The sequence below is a fragment of the Pygocentrus nattereri genome, chromosome 15 (genome assembly GCF_015220715.1).
Source record: "Pygocentrus nattereri isolate fPygNat1 chromosome 15, fPygNat1.pri, whole genome shotgun sequence".
Classification (NCBI taxonomy): domain Eukaryota; kingdom Metazoa; phylum Chordata; class Actinopteri; order Characiformes; family Serrasalmidae; genus Pygocentrus; species Pygocentrus nattereri.
Window position 1 is genome coordinate 34512314 of NC_051225.1, and position 19972 is coordinate 34532285.

Here is a 19972-nt window from a genome sequence, read left to right on the forward strand (position 1 = left end):
TGAAAGAAACTTGAAAGAACAGAAGGGATTAATGTGACCTTTACATTTAAATCTGAGAGAATAATCCAATCATGGTCATGGCCTGCATGATAGCTTTTACAATTTGTACTTTTGGAGTAGGGCCAAAACTCTGATAAAAGATGGGTGGCAGGTCAGCAGGTGTGGAATGTACACTTGTGGAGAGTTCTGTCACAAATGTAGAGGCTGAGATGGCATAAAGGAATGGGAGATTATCTTGCGTTTCTGATGACAGGCGGCAGCAGCGACGAGAATTATCTGCTGATCCCGTGGTGATGTGACTTCAATCATATGATTATGACAGGACTGTGATTCATGTGCTTCAGCATGTGATGCTTTTTGTCCTGCATGTCAATCCCTCTACAGTTATGCAACTTAAGCTTATGTGGGGAACACTTTTTTCATTCTATTTAGTCATGGCTGCGCCTACTTCCGCAACTGAGTAATGTTATTTCAACAGCGAGAAGGTTATGCGTAACAAGGACATTATAATATATAAAATGAGAGATGTGACTGAATGAATTCATAAGTGCTATTGTCTTTTGCAGAGAGTTACATGGATCCTGAAGGTATAACGATACGTCATCTGTATAGAGGCTGATCTTATGTTGTGCGTTTTGTGTAAGTATACCTTTGATGTTTCTATTTTGTATGATTTCCTGCTGCTAGTGGTTCTATAAAAATTGAGAATAAAAATAGAGACAATGAGCATCCTTGTCTAGTGCACCTTTACAGTGTGGAAAACTCTGGGAAGTGAGCCCATTAGTAGTGACTGTAGCCATGGGTGATATATATGTAAAGTCCTGATCATCATTGGATGAATGATTTCCCAAAGCCAAATATCTGCATTTTTATAAAAATAAATTTCCAGTTAACTCTATCAAATGCCTTTTCCGCATCTAATGAGGTAATTATGACATTAAATTTAGTTGTTGGCTGATGGAAATCAGACTGAATAGTCTATGCAAATTATCCAGAGTGCCATCCTTTAATAAAACCTGTCTGGTCTGGGTGAATAATTAATGGAATAACTGTTTCGATCCGTTTCCTCAGTGTGTGACTCAAAAAACTGTTCATATGTGCAATAACAACAATTGTGTGTGTAGAGTACTTAAATCTGGTGCACATACATACGGTAAATTCTATATATTGTTTTAAATTATACATACTGTAAATTCTATATATTGTTTTAAATTATACATACTGTAAATTCTATATATTGTTTTAAATTATTAGTAAAGTGTTTATTTTTACATAAATGGCTGCAACTGTAACAACTGCAATTTCCCCCTGGGATCAATAAAGGAATCTGAATCTGAATCTGAATTTAGCCAGTGCTTTACTAATTATGTGATTACGTGATATGGGGCAATAGCTAGAGGGATGTGTTGGGTCTTTACCAGGTTTAAGCAGTACTGAGATATCAGCTGTGTTCATATGAGTTGGTATTTTAGAGTTGTGCTGTATATCTTCCATCATTTTAAAAAATTAAAGGGAGATAATGTGCCAAAAATGTTTGTGGAATTCTGCAGGAAAGCCATCTGCACTGGGAGCTTTATTATTGGGCATCTGCATTAAAGCATCATAAAATTCTTTTTCAGTTATAGGCTTGTCCAGAGTTTCTGCATTTTCTAAGGTCAATTTTGGTAAATTAATACAGGTTAAAAAATGGGTAATGTCATCTGGGGATGGATCTTGTTCAGACATGTAAAGTTCCTTATAAAATGCTTGAAACACATCACTCAATGTGGTGCTAGTCAGCGCAGGCGTCTGTTAGCTGATGTAACAGATTTGGAGGTTGGCACTTTCCTCTGAGCGCGATTAGCTGTCCCGTGACGTTGTGTGAGCGGCAGTTCCAAAAGATGCAGTGGCTGGTTTCACAGGTCTCAGAGGAAGCCTGTGCTAGCCTTCACCTTCCTACCATTGGTAGCATCATGTGATTGGGGCAGTCCTAACTAGTGGGTGGATCACTTCGTGGCCGAGTTGCTGTCGTTCCCAATCACTTCCACTTTGTTATAATCCCACTGACAGTTGACTGTGGAATATTTAGTAGTGAGGAAATTTCACGACTGGACTTGTTCCACAGGTGGCGTCTGATCACGGTACCACACTGGAATTCACTGAGCTCCTGAGAGCGACCCATTCTTTCACTAATGTTTGTAGAAGCAGTCTGCAGGCCTAGGTGCTTGGTTTTATACACCTGTGGCCATGGAAGTGATTGGAACACCAGAATTCAATTAATTGGATTGGTGACTGAATATTTTTGGGAAAATAGTGTAAATGCACCTTGTCTTACTAAGCTGTTTTCCATACTGACTTCCAGTGATGAGTTTATACATTTAACCCAAGGTGAACTAGTAGGTTTTTTTTTTTGAGAAAATAAATATTCAGTATTAAATTAATAAAACTTTATCTACATGTCTGGTACAATCCACCTGTACACAATCCAGTTTCCAAAAAAGTAGGGACAGTGTGTAAAACGTAAATAAACACAGGATGAAATGTTGTGTACATTACATAAACCACATATTTAAATGAAAATCATGCAAAGACAACGTAAATGTTGAATTTGATATCAACACAATTCATTTAAAAAAATATGGGACTGGAGCATGTTTACCACTGTGTTGCACCGCCTCTTTATTTAACAACACTCTATAAGCATTTGGGAACTAAGAGACTGACTGGAGCAGTTTTTTTTTTTTTTTTTTTTTAATGTGCCACGTTTTCAATGGATGACAGATCTGGCCTGCAGGTGGGCCAGTTTAGTACCTGGACTCTTTTACTGTGGAGCCTTGCTGTTGTAATACATACAGAATGTGGTTTGCCATTGTCTTGCTGAAATAAGCAATGCCTTTTCTGAAAAAGACATTGTCTGGTTGTCTGCATGTATTGGTCCAAAACCTCCAAAAGGAATTTCAAATTTTAATTTGTCGGCCCACGTGGCACTTTTCCACTGCGCTTCTTTCCATCTAAAATGATTGGGCCCAAACAGGAGGGGGTGTTTCTGGATTCTGTTATAGTTTCTTCATTGTATGGTAGAGCTGGCATTTGTGGATGCAGTGGCGACCTGTGCTCACAGACTTCTTATAATGATATTTTGTACTGCAGAGAATGAAGTCCCAAAGTTCTTTGTTAGACAGATAATTCAGATAGATTAGATAGATTTGTTCAGAGCACTTTTGTTAGTCCTCCTGCCCCAACAAACAACAGTATAGAATAGAGCACTACCTACAACAGACTGGTAGAATGTCCATAGGAGCTTTGTGCACACACCAAAAGATCTCAGCCTCCTCAGGAAGAATAGAGGGCTTTGGCCTCTCTTGTACACTGAGAGAGTGTTACAGCTCCAGTCCAGCTTGTTGTCCAAGGGCACACCCAGATATTTATATGTACCAACCACCTCCACATCAACACCATCAATAGTGACTACAAACTGACTGAAAGTGGGCAGACATGATGAGAAGGTAACATGGTTGAAATCTCCAGACACTGCAATGAATGCACTAGGGCTCTGGTTTTGTACCCTCGCAATGGTCGAGTGGATGACATCACATGCGGCGTTCGCGTTTGCAGAAGGTGGGATGTACACAGCACACAGAATGACGTGAGAAAACTCACATGGAAGATAATATGTATGCATAGCTACAACACTCAGTTCAATGTCCAGCTTACAGATTACTTCTTTAACCGTGATGTGAGCGGGATTACACCATCTGTTGTTCACGAACACTGCCAGGCCTCCTCCCTTACCAGTTCGCTTGTGGTCTCTGTCCACCCTCACAGTAGTAAAACTCTTCAGCTGAACTTGAGAGACAGGTACACACAGGCTCAGCCATAACTCAGTGAAGCACAGAATGCTACATTCCTGGTATTCCCGTTTGTGTCCGTGTTAGAGCAGACAGTTCATCCATTTTGTTAGCCAGTGACCATACGTTCCCCATAGCTATTGAAGGAAGATTTGTTTTGTATCTCCGCTACTTTTCCCGCTGTTTCTCTCTCGCTCTGCAGCCCCAATAAGGATGTCTCAGCTCCGTTGGAATCACGTGTATCTCTACTTCACACTTTACTTGCGTATTTCCATTTTGGGCGACTTTTTACTTTCACTCCATTACATTTCAGACTCTAATATCTGACTTTTTACTCGTTCCTTTTGGTTTCTGTGTGTATAAAAACGTAACATGTCAAAACGAAAGAAGTGCAAAGCCAGAGCACCAATCAGGGCCCAGCGGTCACTTTGTTCTGAGCTTGTTTTGACCTGTTGGTCATACCGACCCAGTGCAGCGCACGGTTCAACGTCAGTGCAGCAGCATAAAAATTTGGGAGCAACACGTCACCTAAATGATGAACTAACCTAACTTTGTGTAAATAGAGCACAATATAGAAATATGTCCACATATGCAGTCGTGACTGGCGCGTTTCTTTTTTCTGAATTCATACAAACACTTTCATTTTATAGTAAATCAGTTTCGGTTGGTTTATGTTTATGAACAGAGGCCTACAGATCAACACAGTAAAGGAAAACTTATTTGTGACCCTGAGTTTAAAGCCAGTTTTTATTCAGCTTGTAACTAATTTACAAAGTAATCTTAAACTGAAACTTTGCTTGTGTGTAAAAGTGATTTCAGAGCCACTCGGTTCTCCCTGATGGAAACTGTTTACCTTCAGTGTTTTGTGCTTATGATCATTTTAATTGACGTCAGCGTCACTAATTAATGAAGTTCTATTAAAAGACTGGTTTACCAAGAGAGACACTGGAGGACTTTCACCTGAAATGAGTTCATGGTGAGAGTCTTGTTACAAAATTGATAACAGGACATCAGTGTCATAATTAATATTTTAGTACTTTTACTTTCGATACTTAAGTCCATTTGAAGCCAAATACTTTTGCACTTTTACTTAAGTTGAGGTCTAGAGTAAGGACTTCTACTTTTACTGGAGTAATATTTTACCTTGGGTATCTTTACTTTAACTCAAGTACATGATTTGGGTACTTCGTCCACCTCTGGCATGTGGTGCAGTCGTAGTCTGAAAGTTCCATTAAATTATCCATTGAAAAGTCAAAAGCTTAAAAAGTTGTAAAAAAAAAAAAAAAAGTTGTGTAACTGCTTTAGACCCTGTCTCAATATCCAGAAAACAAAGAAAGTGAGTAAAAATTTACAAAAAAATAGAAGATGCAGACACGGGGCTACTGGAACAGGCAGCCACCTCGAGTGGTGCCAGAAGTAAAATTGTTACTTTACGCTGAGAAATATTATTCTTAAATTGTTGCACTACTTGCTTGTGCATTGGTGAACTGCCACTGATATGACCCTGATCATGTTGCTGACCTATTGTTGTGAGGTGTTCCAACAGATGTTTTTTTAGTATTATAAAAAATTTACCAGCTTTTTGTTACCCTGTCCCAATTTTTTGAAATTTGCTGCTGACATCAAATTTAAAATGGCAGAATATTTTTAAAAAAATAAATAAATAAAATTTCTCAGTTTCAACATTTGATATGTTGTCTTTGCACCATTTTCAATAAAATACAGGGTTTAAATGATTTGCATGTCATTGCATTCTGTTTCTAATTATATTTTGCACAGCGTTCCGTTTTGGGGAAATGGGGTTGTACCTGTAGTTGATGCTATATTATGTATAAACTTTGCTTTATAATACTTACATAGGTAATGATGTCTCATGTGAGGACCCCTGCAGTACTAAATAGGAAAAATAGGAAATACAATTATTATTATTATTATTATTATTATTAACAAAGAAATGTGTTGTATTTATTAAAAGAAAGTTGTATGTATTATTAACATTTTTATTATTTTATTTTATTAACAGTGTAATTTTAAAGTGCTGTATATCCAGGTAACAATTTTGCATATAACAAGTTGTAAGAAAAAATAACATCTGACATATAACAGAAAACACCGTTCATTTTCTCTAATAGGTGATATTTTTCATAATATAGAGCTGATATTAATTCTAAGTGGAAAGGCCACTTCCAACAACGTATATCAAGAAAAGAAAAATCTTGAAATGTTTTTCTTATAAAGAGAAGCATCTGCAGACAGAAGCTAACCAGCTTCAGTGACTCACAGTAAGAGAATGTAGCACCCATAAGACCGACAAGGGACTGAAGTTACTCATGTCAAACTGGCATGGTGATTTTTTTTTTCCCGCACTATGATTGTCAAGCAGCCAAAACAATTGGGCACTTATTAGCTACTGCCTAGAGCAAGAGGGGAACTGAGCAGCAGGGTGCAGCACAGTGTGATCATTTTCCTGCTCTAGGACACTGACCAAACCTGACAATTAAAATATGAGTGGAATCAGGTGAGTTTGAGCAGGAAACTCACCAAAGTGTACAGAAATCTGGCTCTACAGGACCGTAAGCCCTAGAGTAAGCCCTGCACTTAGGTGACAAGTTGAAGGCTTTACAGTGACTGAAACTGACAGACTCATTCATAAACATATAGAGACATTCATCTGGTGACTATTGGTAATTATGGTGCTGCAGGGATGCTCCCAGTGTGCAAACACACCCAGGCCCTGAGGTAGGGGAGGGACTTGGTCTGGCAAAACATGTACTTTCTTTTCTGAAATGACATTGATACTGACTCATCATCTCACCTGATTCCAGTAAAATTGACCTGTCTGTCTGTCTCCGCCCACCAATGCATTCTTTGTAGGCTTTTGTAAGCTTTACAAAACACTGGTCAAAATGCCCCTGCAGCACATAATTTGGCATTTGTATCACAATACATACATATAGACTACATTCTTAATTAGAAATGAATTTTCTGTGTATGAGTGGAAGAAGACAATGTTGAGAGGTTTTACTGATAGCTGAGCAAAATGTTGACTGGTTTCAGAAGCTGCTAGCAAGCTAAGTTGACATCGTGGCCTACATTACTAGCTACTGTAGTTGGCTGAAGTTACTCTAAGGCCCATGTGTCAAAATCAGGCCCATGACACCGTCTTATTCAGCCTGCAGAATTATTATTAGCCTGTTTCACCCGGAGCTGCATTACTGTCCCTAGCATGCACTGCAACATAGTGAGTTCTGACCTCCTTTCCCTCAACAATCTATGGGCCAGTGGTTACACAAAAAGAAAAAATGCCTGGTGTCTAGTTCACACAAATAGTTAAAAAAAAAAGTTAAAAAAAAAACTACCTAAAACAACTAATTTTTATTTTTAACTATTTTAATTTTTAATACATATTTAGTGCCTATTTTGCTGTTGCAGTTTAGGCAAATTTTGAATAAACAATGACTCATTCAGGTCATGGCAAAATATTCAGTACAAATGGAATAAAAACAGAGCTGGCCGACGGATGAGATTTTTAAATATGGCCCTTTTATTGAGTTATTATTGAGTTTGACACCCCTGTTTTAAGGTGTTTATGAATTTTGCCATACTGACATTACAACACAAGGTGCAACAGCATGTTGCCTCAAATGGTAACACGACTGTCAAAAATACTAAAAACCTTTATTGCCAAACAAAAAAGTAAACCTGATCTATCCACACACAATTTGCTTTTCCGTCCACAATTTCTTTTTATTTGTTAAATTTGGTAACACTTTAATTGGAGTGGCACTTTGGAGATGATTAATAAACACAACAGATTATCAGTATCACATCAATAACATCAGTGAAGTAGCAGCACTGAAGCATTTGAATACATTGAAGTAAATATCTTGTACATTTTCTGTTGATATATTACTTACATTAAGTAGATGTACTGTCAATATGTTACATTCATTACCCAAAACCTAACCCTCACCCTGGCCCTAATCCTAACCCTAACCTTAACCTCAACCCAAAACCTAATTCTCATATGTTTTTGACATGTTACTGGGAGTCTGTTGATTGATTGCTTCATCTAAAAAGGACAACTCAAACAAGTGTCACCACGGAGTTTAACATTTAGGAAAAACAAAAAAAGAAAGTATGTGTAATAAATGTGCCGTAACTTTTGCACCACCACATATAAGGAACCATGCATATCACATTACTCTATCAATCTGAAGAGCTATTTCACCAAGCAGACAGCCATTTAAGCAAGCAAACTGTTGTTTTTTACATATTGTTTTTACAAAATGAATGCTGCTTTCTACATTGACTTACATTAAAAGCAAAGTATGTATTTTCCATCTCCTGCAAAGTTTTCATTTTGGAGAAAACAATGAAATGGCTCTTTGAGTGTTAATGGTTTGATGCTCTGATGTTTCATTTTTGCCTAACCAGCGCAAATTTAGCCACATCACAGCAGTAGGAAAAAGGGGAAAGAAAAACACGGGGCCCGAAAGCCAAATCAAATTTGCAATGCATGTCCTCAGAGTGGATTCTGAAGACGATAAATGAGTGCACATTTTCTGAGGTAAGCCACACCCTGTGACTATTTGAAATGACTCACCCTTAAATAGGAGAATAAACAGCAAATAAGAGCAGAAAGCCATGAGCTTATTGTTAATGATAATTTAATCTCCCTGTCAGTACTTAAACTTCCCATAGGACTCAGTAGCAATTCCAAGGCCTGCTGATCAACTGTTACTGTAAAGCTGTGGTAGCTGTGCAAGTCATGGGAAGCTGAATGATATGAGGGTGTATTAGCCTTTCCTCACAGTTCAAACTCCCAGTATGTCTGCATTCTGTCCAGAACACACAGTATATTGTTGTAGGGCACTGATGCAAGATTCCAATTATTACATCTTTATTATGAAAACCAAAATCTGTGACTAAACTTGATAAGTTGTTGCTGTCAAATCTCCAAAATGAAAACTAATAGTAACAATCTTGTATCTCCAGAATAGTAATTTTGTAAAAGAAGGAAAATATACTCGAAACTACTGCCAACAGTTTGGATATATCTACCTGAACATCATTTTTTTTATAAACTTAACAGGCTTAAACTTAAGGCTTATGCTTAAATGCAAAAGTAGTTTGTTACATACAGTGTCAGATGCAAAGGTTTGGGCACTCCTGGTCATATTACATTTTGTTGATTTTCTAAGAGAAAATAAGTCATCACATCCTCTACAGAGAACACACTACTGCACATTTTAATGCACCATTACTTTACAATAAATTTGCTAAATAAAAAAAACAAAATGAAGTTATAGTACATTTCATATTTTGCTTTATTATTTTCCAAAAATAATAATAATGTTCTTTGAATAATATACATATTATATATATATAAAATGTAATATATTCTTTGATTTTTTTTAAAAAGGCCAGCCAGTGTGTTGCTTGGCCTATACTATCCCAGGTGGTTGCTTAGCTGTTACTAGGCTGTTGCCATACTTTCTCAGGTGGTTGCTATGGTGTTACTAAGCTGTTGGTGTGCTATTCTAGGTGGTTACTATGGTGTTATTAAGCCGTTGGTATGGTATCCCAGGTGGTTGCTATGGTGTTACTAGGCTGTTGGTATGTGGTATGGTATCCCAGGTGTTATTTTATTTTATTTTTTTTGGCTATTGCTATGCTATCCCAGGTGGTTGCTAAGGTGTTACTAGGCTGTTGGTATGGTATTCCAGATGGTTGCTAAGGTGTTACTAGGCCACTGCTATGCTATCCCAGGTGTTTGCTAAATGTCGCTAGCATACTTGTATAATGGCAATGGCAACTGTAACAACTGCAATTTCCCTCTGGGACCAATAAAGGATTGATTCTGATTAGTATGTAATAAGCTTGGAATTTTAAGGGGTAAATAGGAAGTGAATATTCTGACTTCTAGTTTCACAGCAAACTACATGCACAGCTCCCATTCTGTACCCTACAGTGTAAAGTATAAAGTACCTTGGAAAGCACAAACATCACTGAAAAATATTTATCTCACACAGAGACTTTTATCCCATCCTGTTTATCCTTTTATTCAATTATCCTTTTATTTGTCTTCCTATATACATTTTTTTACTTTGCATTGATTTATTTGTGTTTCTTTTACTACCATGAAACACAATCAAATTCATGTTGCATACAGTGTATAAATGGTGATTTATAAAACTTATAATCATTTGTTATTTCTCAAAAAAAGAAACGAGGCATGAATGTAATGTGAAGATTAAGCAGATATGAATGCAGATTTAGTCACATGAAAGTGACATTCAAATGTGCTTTCTGTTTTTTTCTCTACACACAGGGCAACTTCCTTGGAAATGGTGGCAGCACCCACCTCTGTCATTTACTACACGTCATGCAGTAAATCACATGTCATACAAATACTTTGTTCTAAAATACTAAGCCATGTAGGTCTGTAAATCAAAAGTGTCAATGCAGTTCATCTAATTAGGGAATTCAGCTTCTTTGAGGTCACATATTGCTGACAAAGGTGCTCAATTTTGCACCCAGTTTGTTTAATCTCCACAAAAAAGTACTGAGAAACAGAATGAGATGCGGGTGAAACCACACAAGCTATGTCAAGTGCCGCCATCTGCTAGAGGGGCCCCACAAGAGTGGGCTGTAGAACAGTGGAATTGCATTAGCAGGAGCTTTAGGATGAGTTGAAGTAATCCAGACCTAATTGTTCGACATCAGTACCTGACCTCACTAATACCTGAAGCTCATATTGCTAAATATAATCAAATCTGCGCAGCAATGTTTCAACATCTACAGTAAAGTTTTCCAAGAGGCTGTTACTGCAGCAAAGAGGTACAACCTCTCTATTAATACCCTTCATTTCAGAAGAAACGTTGGAAGAGCAGGTGTCTACTAACTTTTGGACAGTGTAGCAGAGTCTGTATTAGTATCATTTGTTCAGTACTAGCCAGGAAAGCCAGTGAAGAAGGCCAAGGTTAAGGTGTTAAAGGACTTTCACTTGCTATTAGCATTCAGAACAGATCGCCCTCTAGTGGTCATTAGCTACACAGACCTCAGTTCACTAGAACTCAATCAGCAGCCTCCTCAGAGTGCAAGGCCTCTGCATGAGCCACGCCGCATACCAAAGACTCGTGACATTCACAGACCTACTTGACAAGAATGGTGAGGTGAGTACAGATACGATAATTATACTGCAATGTAAATGCATGCTGTGCTTTTGCATTATCCTACGTCATCACCTCATTCCACTTTAGGACCGCTAGCCAAGCTGCAGGCAAGTCTTTAGGGCAAAAATGAACAATAAGACTTGCATACTAAACATACTGCATACAGAGGCTGTAGTTAATTTAGTGTGCATTACCATGAGACATGTCACATGACATTTGCTTTTTTTTTTTTTGTTACATCAGTTTATGGAAATATAAGGTGAACGCTAAGAATTTATTTACTTTAATAAAAACTGTGTTGAATCACTGTAATATTCTGCCATTTAACTTTTCCTGGTACTGCATAGCATTCAGTCATACTGCAAGGTTAATGACAGGCCTCACCATATGTGGCACACAACTAATCTTAAGAGGTTTGTGTATGGGTCCTATAGTTTATACCATATCATTTATAGGTCACCAACCCTGATCCTGAAAATCTGTATTCCTGCTGCAGCTAAGTTCAGAAGTCCTTAATTGGCTGTTTAGGGTGCATTAGTAGTAGGTTAAATGGGGCGTGTTAGATGCAGGTTGGTATTAAACTCTGCAGGAGAGCAGCCTATGCATGTTCACTGGTGGTTTTGGATAGTGAATAAATGTGCTCTAGATATTATAACTCTTGGTTCCTATCAGCACCACTGTAAATAAGCCAGCAAGTTTCTCTATGAACCATTTACAACTTAATTATACAGGAAAATAAAAAAAATGATGGAATTGCCCTTTAGAGGGTGCATATCCTACATTGGTCTTGTATTTTATTTGTGCCTTTAAGACTAGTATACATAAATGAGTTGTGCTCTGAATGGCTGCATTCAAAAAGGATGGGCGGAGCCAAACTACTGTAGGCTGAATAGGTGTGTATGTATATATGTATGTGTGTGATATATATATATATATATATATATATATATATATATATATATATATATATATATATATACATACACACACACACACACACACACACACACACACACACACACACATCACTGGGCTAGTGAGCAGTGATAGTGAAACAAAGAATGTTTATATCAAACTATTATTTAAAAAAAAGTCATTTCAGATTTCCATGATTTTTTAAAAAAACAATACTTTAAAACAATATTTAAAAATTTTCATCAAAATATCAAAATGATGTATCTTAATTTTTTCTACATCACTGGAACGTATCAGCTGCTGTTTACATTGTGCAAACATTTCATGATGAATAAACTGATAGGAATGCTCCAAAATTACTTTCAATAAAATTTTGTACCATTAATGCATATTGAAAGAATATTAACTGTAATGTATATTAAATATCACCACTGTCCAAAGAAAAACAAGTATCTCCAAAGTAGTAACTTGACAGGAGAAGACAAAAACACTCAACGTAAGTTCAATGTAAAGAAATTCTACTCCAAGTGCATTTCTACTGGTCCACTCATCATGAAATGATGTAGGACAGCTAGTGTGTTGAAATGATGCAAAAAATAAATTAAAATCGACAAAAATGGGGATACATGGATTTCTTTGGAGAGTAGTGACATCCATCCATCCATCTATTTTCTAAGCCGCTTCTCCGTCAGGGTCGCGGGGGGATGCTGGAGCCCATCCCAGCAGTCTTCGGGCGAAAGGCAGGATACACCCTGGACAGGTCGCCAGTCCATCGCAGGGCAGACAGACAGACACAGACAGTCACTCACACACTCACACCTAGGGGCAATTTAGCATGACCAATTGGCCTGACTGCATGTCTTTGGACTGTGGGAGGAAACCGGAGAACCCGGGGAGAACATGCAAACTCCACACAGAGAGGACCCTGGCCGCCCGGCCGGGGAATCGAACCCAGGCCCTCCTCGCTGTGAGGCGACAGCGCTACCCACCACGCCACCGTGCCGCGAGTAGTGACATATTAAATGTATATTAAATGTCATTGTATATTAAAAGCATACATAATGTATTAAAAGGATATTAAAACAGTGACAAAAGGAAGAACCCATCGCTTTAAATGAAGAAGCGTATTACATGTTGATTTGTGTCGGTATGCTCTGCTTTCCCAAAGGCTAAGACCAAGAACAGCCCATAATGAAGTCTACACAGAATCACACAGAGCAAGCCAGATGAAAAACAACACCTAAAGGCCAGACTGGATACAACATCTGATATTTATGTATGCTTTGTCATGTTTTGGAGAGAAAACAAAAAGAAGAATTTTGGTTGCATTCCAACTGGAATCAAGCTAAGCTCCAAAAGATGCTGGTTGTGAAGCCGTATTCACTGAGTGCTTTATTTTGCTTACTTTGTGTCATACAAGACTAACACGCTTCAAACTCATTTCATTTGCTGAATCACTGTGAATGAGGACTGACTCTAATCTTCAGGCCTTGTGAAACAGGCCTGCACGTCATTTGTCGTACTTATTTCATGCTACACTGCATAGCTGTCAGATACAGTGATACGGACCTGACGGAAATGACAGCCTAAGTAATAAAGCTGTGCACAGATTCCACTCATTTGACTTTATTTACAGCAGAAAAATATCACATCACACTATGGTCATAAGTTAAGAGCCCATATGGGTTCAAGAGTTCAATTTAAATATATTATAAAAGTTAAAGCATCTATTATGAACTGTTGCGGAACTCCTGAATCAGATGCTCTGCTCATATAGACAGCTTCCATTTTGAAGTCATAGTCAGATTCTGTGTTTGTGCCTGTGAAAAAGCACAGCTGTCATTGTTAATGTGCATCATTGTCAGAGAGACTGCAGCTCTGCCCTGATTTTCTGAAATGATGGACGGTGTCTGGGGTCATACTGCCAACAGCGGCACATGAGAGCATAGATCTCATCTGGACAGCCGGTGGGAGCCGGCATGCGATAGCCTAGAGATAAAAATAAGAAGTATTAGTAATCATCCAACATTATCACTGTGTTCCAATTTCACACAAACACAATGTGTGGGTGAAATTGTAAAAGACCATTTTTTTTCCTATTGCTATGAATAAAGTGTGAAGACAGCTACACAAGGGCTCAAGTTTGAGATCATAGTTTTTAATCAAATTTGAAACAATGAAGTTCTAATAACATTAAAATCCAAAAACGCCTCATACTAGAAATGTGATGATCAAATCTCAGGTAGAGCATGTGTCAATAAATTACGATACATAAATAATTCCAGGGTACTGTTTAACATTTACATGTTCCCAAAACTTGAGTTACTGAATTAAACAATTTAAAATACATTCAGGTGTTTAGCTTATAGTTTTCAACCTACATTGTTTACGTTATTATTGACGGAAACAATAGCAATTATTAATGTAAACCCAGAAATGATTCCAATCTTTTGAACACTAGTGTATTATGAGTTGAAAGTGAAGAGTTGCAGCACAGTTCAGCTTATAGTTTTCCACTGTGTTCAATTTTCATTTTTATGTATGAATAAAGAAAAATAAATTAAGCCTGGTATACTGTTTTAATTGAGTATGTTAGAAAATAAATCTGAATCATGCTGAAATACATAAAATTGCGGTGGAATTTGAGATTTGACGTGCACCGAATGCCACCATAAGGCTTTTTGACCATTTTCAAGTGTAAAAAATAATTTAAAAAAAACAAAATAAATAAAATAAAAATAATAAAGCCTCATGCATTTTTATTGTGTACTTTTAAAAACTATTCAGAAGTACTGAAATCCAAATCAAACCAAATCACTGTACATTTAGAAATTTGAGAATGCACTGAATTTTTAAAATAAAAGTTTCTGGCTATTTTTAAATGCAAAAATAAGAAAATGTAGAGCCTGACATACTATAATTCTGAATGTTAATGATATAATAAAAATTAATGAAATTTGATATTTGATGATGTATAAATGCCAAAACAAAACTGTCCAGCTTTTAAAAATGCAGACATAAGTTAAATAAATAAATAAATAGACAAGATAAGATAAGATGAGATAAGATAAGATAAAATAAGATAAAAACATGTATGGTGCAACAAACGACAGATTTTAAAATTTGCGTTGGCCACTTGGGCCACCAATACAAAGACTTTTGTGACCAGAATAATTGACAAATGTTTATCATGTATACATTGCGTTTAGAACTAACAAACAGAACAATAAAAAAACAGTGAGGTTTGCTTTACATTAATGGGAACACTTTTCCAACGCTTTTGGAGTGACCATGGTGGTTTGCCCTGACACTATATGATTTAGGTTATTAGGTCATTCAGTATCAGAATCAAGCTGTATTGGCCAGGTATGCTACACATACAAGGAATTTGGTTCTGGTTACAGGAGTTCTTGATGCACAGTATCAGACAGATATTCACATATAGGGAATAAGATAAAATAAATATAAAATATAACAAAAATAACAAAATAAAATACAATAAAACCTGCATTCCTACCATCACTCACTCAGACACACACACACACACACACACACACACAGTTATACCTGTAAACCTTACAATGTGCAAAGTATGAGTCTAAAGTTAAAGTGCTGAGTGCAGCAGGGTGTATAGTGACAGAGAAAGGGATCAATGAGGTGACAGGCGGATAGCTGGGGTAATATGGCAGGTGAGTAAGATGCTAGAATAAACCACGGTTTGAGACGGCAGTACCAAAGGATGGAGTTTAACTTGATACTATATACCAGTATATCCGATATCATCTGTGTAACACCAGCTTATTTAACCTTGGTGTATTTAAGACCTTATTTCACAGAGTGATATTAGCAAAACTCAGTCCCTGAAACAGCAGGTCATCAGCAGGTGGGACGAACATGGTCAACACAGCACCACGTTAGCTACCGCAGTGGTTACAGGATCTACACCGCTTTCAATGAATAATTATGAATTATAGCTGTGTGTAGTGCAGGGAACACACTGAACAGGCTCTCTAGGACTGGAGCTAACATCCCACTTTTACAGTGTGATTGTTAAGGGTTTGGTTGGACTGAAAGTAAAACTGTTTGACACAAATCTCACCTCTTTCAACTTCGTCTCTGGTTTGCTGGTTGTTCATACTGGTGTAAGGCGTGATTCCCCTGGAGAACGTCTCCCACAACAGTACTCCAAAGCTCCACACGTCACTCTCACTGGTGTAGCGCCCTGAAACACAGCCAGGGGGCAGAATTGAGTCACTCAAGCCCATCTGCAGATGACCAAATCCAACTCTCCCAGTGACAACAAGCACAGTTAGTGATATTCCGGGCAGAAACCAGACACCCAACAGATCACTATAATAACCCATTAACTAACTCCAAATATCACAGTAAGCTCACCATCTGCTGTACATCTCTCAAATGTACCTATAATCTGCTGCTCAGTTTGAGGTGGCAAAGTGCCTCACCACAAGAGACATGACAATAAGCAAACAGCTAATGACCTAAAAAGGTAAATGCAACATCAACATGCAAAAAAACCATGTCATTTACATAACCTACCCCAAAAGTGTTCGGTTCGCCAAAACAAGTCTGGTATCTCGCTTCTTTAGTTTTGCATTTGAGCTACAAAACTAATGTAGCTAAAAAGTAATGGGACCCCATAAGTCATGTTGATTTCTTATGTAATGACTAAAAATGTGTTTGTGGTTTATGACACTATCACACACTGTTAAAGTATGTTTTACAGCTAAAACAGTATAGTTGCCATCTTGAAGCCTCAATTTATTTAAGCTTTTGCCCATTATTTTTGCACAGTGCTAATTGGTGGCTAATTAGCCTTGTAACTCAAAAGCAAAACTACAGAAGTGATCGTCAGACACCGAACATGTCCTGGCTGACTATGTTTGAGCCAAAATGATGTAAATTAGATTTTATGCTGAAGTATCACTTCTTTAACCATCTGTGGAGTCTGGTAAAGTCACAGCTGGTTTGGCTGTACCGTAGTTGAGGGCCTCCGGTGCAGTCCACTTGACTGGAATCTGTCTCATGCCGCCGGTTGCCGAGTACACACCGTCCTGCTCCTGGCGGGACATGCCAAAATCACTTATTTTCACTACACTCTCCTCTCCAACCAGACAGTTCCTAGCAGCCAGGTCCCTGTGAAGGAGAGAGAGAGAGACAGAAGAAAACAAGGAAAAAAGCTCAAGAGAAAGCCAAGAAAAATGAAAGAAATAAAAGGGACAAAAAGAAAAATAAGAATAAAAGAAAACATGAAATATCAGTAGAAAAATGGAGAGACAGAAGACAGGAATAGAAGGGGAAAAGACAGGACAACAGAGATGATGATGATGATGAGGATGATGATGGGGTAGAAAGAAAGAAAGCAATACAGAGAGATACAGAAAAACATTCAGTAAGAGAGACCCAAAGAGAGAGAAAAATTAAGAGAGAGAGACAGAAAGTGAGAAAGCAATACAGAGAGAGATACAGCAAGAGAGAGGGGAGAGATACAAAGAGAGTTACACAGGGAGAGAAAAAGAGATACAGATAGAGAGGGAGAGGGAGAGATAGAGAGAGATGGAGACAGATATACAGATAGCAAGAGAGAGAAACAATGAAATACAGGGAGAGAAAGAGAGAGCAATACAATGAGTGAGAGAGAACGAGACAAAGATACAGATAGCAAGAGAGAGAAAAGCAGAGATACAGAGAAGGAGAGAGAGAGAGAGAAAACAGATAAAGGGGGAGAGAGATAAAGAGAGAGAGATAGACGGAGAGAAAGATACAGACAGAGTTACAGAGAGAAGTAGATACAGACAGAGAAAGAGAGATACAGAGAGAGAGAGAGAGAGAGAGAGAGAGAGAGACACAGAGAAAGAGAGAGTGAAAATGGGGGGGTTGGCTGTGTTAGCGGTGCAGGGTCTCTGGTTCAGGCTGCGTGTGACTGACTCTGAGCAGAGCAGCCGCCGTGTGAAGCCTCATCCCTGATGAGCTCATTATCCAGCCTATCCCAGCCTGGCTCTGCTTCAACCAACTGTCCTTCACTCCTCAGAGACCAAACCAGCAGCTAAAACCTGCCCAACACTTCTGCTTTTACAATTACTCCCTCATTAGCCCATCTTCTGGACATTTCTCTTTCAGCGCTGAGAGAAAGCTAACATAATGATACAGCAAATCACAGTCAGATTCAATTACATGCTTTAAATCCACTGTAATCCTCTCTTCCTCAGTCAGTCTCTCCTGCTTTCCTCTTCTTAAACACCTCATCTCACCTGTGAATGCATTTCTTGCTCTCCAGGTACTCCATGCCAGACGCCACATTCTCTGCCATCTTGATCAGCATCTTGGGCTTCAGGTTGTGCCCCTCTGTTCGGAGGAAGGAGAGGAAGTCGCCCCCTGCAGCAGAAATTCAAAAACAGCCGCTCGTGTGAGTGCTGCTATAACACAGTCAGCATGCAGAGTGATGACTGAGGTGGGTCATGTGTCATTACCTTGCACTAGCTCCATGATGATGTAGATGGGCTGCTTCTGAGTGCACACACCGATGAGCTTCACTATGTTTGGATGGTCATACTGCTTTAGAATCCTTTAACACACAGTGAGAGATTCAGATTCACAGCTTGTGTGTGTGTACGTGTTTGTTTTTGCATATTTTCAAGACAAAATGTCCTGTGTTAAAAAATCTAGAGAAAAACAGTCAAGCTTAGAAAAAATACTGTTGCAATTGTTTCACTAAAAGTGCAACAGTATATATTTTACATATTATTTACTTACATCAAAAGAAGTACATTTTTTCCTTCTATCAAGTTGATTGTTATGGAGCTACAAGGTTCTGACAACAGTAATAATAATATATATCACACACACACATATATATACTTTATTTATATAAGTGGATGTCCATGACCAGCAGCAGCGTCTCATGAGCTCCAAACAAAAGCAGTGAATGAATCTTCCAGTTTACTTGCCACATAACTTCAATTTGTTTTATTAATAAAAGATATTGGAAGTAAAATGATTATAGATCATTACAAACTTTGCTATAAAAAAAACCAAGTCATCACACAGTAAGAAAAAAAAGATGCATCAAGATGATAATCGTAACAAGATAATCGTTTTACAATCGCATTGTGGCCCTCTGAATCGTAATCAAATCATGAGGTGCCAAGAGATTCTCACCTTTAATATATATATATATATATATATTAAAAGTGAGAATCTCTTGGCACCTCATGATTTGATTACGATATATGCGTGTGTGTGTGTGTGTGTGTGTGTGTGTGTGTGTGTGTGTATGTATATATATATATATATATATATATATATATATATATATATATATATATATATATATATATATATATATATATATATACGGTGAGAATCTCTTGGCACCTCATGATTTGATTACGATATATGCGTGTGTGTGTGTGTGTATGTGTATATATATATATATATATATATATATATATATATATATATATATATATATATATATATATATATATATATATATTAAAATGTGAGAATCTCTTGGCACCTCATGATTTGATTACGATATATGCGTGATATATATACACACACACACTTCTAAATTTGATGCCTGCAATATGTTCTGAAGTTGGGACAGGAGCATTATTATAATGCAATTGTGCATTGAAGAACACTGGGCCCAGAATAGAGCCAGGGTTTCATCTTCTGAATGCAAGTTCAAGTTTATGAGCAACTAGAATTTAACTGGTTGCACCAAAATCAGTCATTCCAAAACAGGTGAGTGACTGTTCAAGCACATAAGTCAACTGCGTGAAGAGAAATAACCACATGAATCCTCAGGTTGTGTGTGATCCTGACCTTTTCAAAATATTACATAACTAACAAAGAAATAAATCATTCTTCAGATTCAAATAAAGATTATGTTGTTATTCACAGCTTCGCTAACAGTACCGACTGCTAATGGATAAAGTGCTGTTAAAATATTGCGCATGAGAACCTAGTTTGAACATCGTGAATATTCTAGCAGCAGAACAGAATAAACAGACATAAATGTTTAAAAAA

At 37.6% G+C, this 19972-nt stretch overlaps 1 protein-coding gene and 1 long non-coding RNA gene across 4 annotated transcripts in view; one reads left to right on the forward strand and one right to left on the reverse strand.

Annotated features, from left to right (window-relative positions):
• Nucleotides 1-471: 471 nt before the first annotated feature.
• LOC108428496 lies at nucleotides 472-12648 on the forward strand. Of its 2 annotated transcripts, none has more exons than XR_001857938.2 (3): nucleotides 472-639; nucleotides 10162-11005; nucleotides 12613-12648. It is a non-coding gene; the product is annotated as an uncharacterized LOC108428496 (long non-coding RNA). The 2 variants fall into 2 exon arrangements; XR_001857937.2 differs by having other exon boundaries at nucleotides 12598-12632.
• A 647-nt stretch (nucleotides 12649-13295) lies between these two features.
• Nucleotides 13296-19972, reverse strand: part of fes (FES proto-oncogene, tyrosine kinase) — a 41604-nt gene continuing 34927 nt past the window's right edge. For both annotated transcript variants that reach the window (XM_017699532.2, XM_017699533.2), the window contains exons 15-19: nucleotides 18409-18503; nucleotides 18190-18313; nucleotides 16917-17074; nucleotides 16020-16142; nucleotides 13296-13909 (exon numbers count right to left, since the gene is read on the reverse strand). In XM_017699532.2, the coding sequence (XP_017555021.1) occupies nucleotides 13782-13909; nucleotides 16020-16142; nucleotides 16917-17074; nucleotides 18190-18313; nucleotides 18409-18503 (628 nt within the window). In that variant the 3' untranslated portion in view covers nucleotides 13296-13781. The remainder of the gene's footprint in view (nucleotides 13910-16019; nucleotides 16143-16916; nucleotides 17075-18189; nucleotides 18314-18408; nucleotides 18504-19972) is intronic.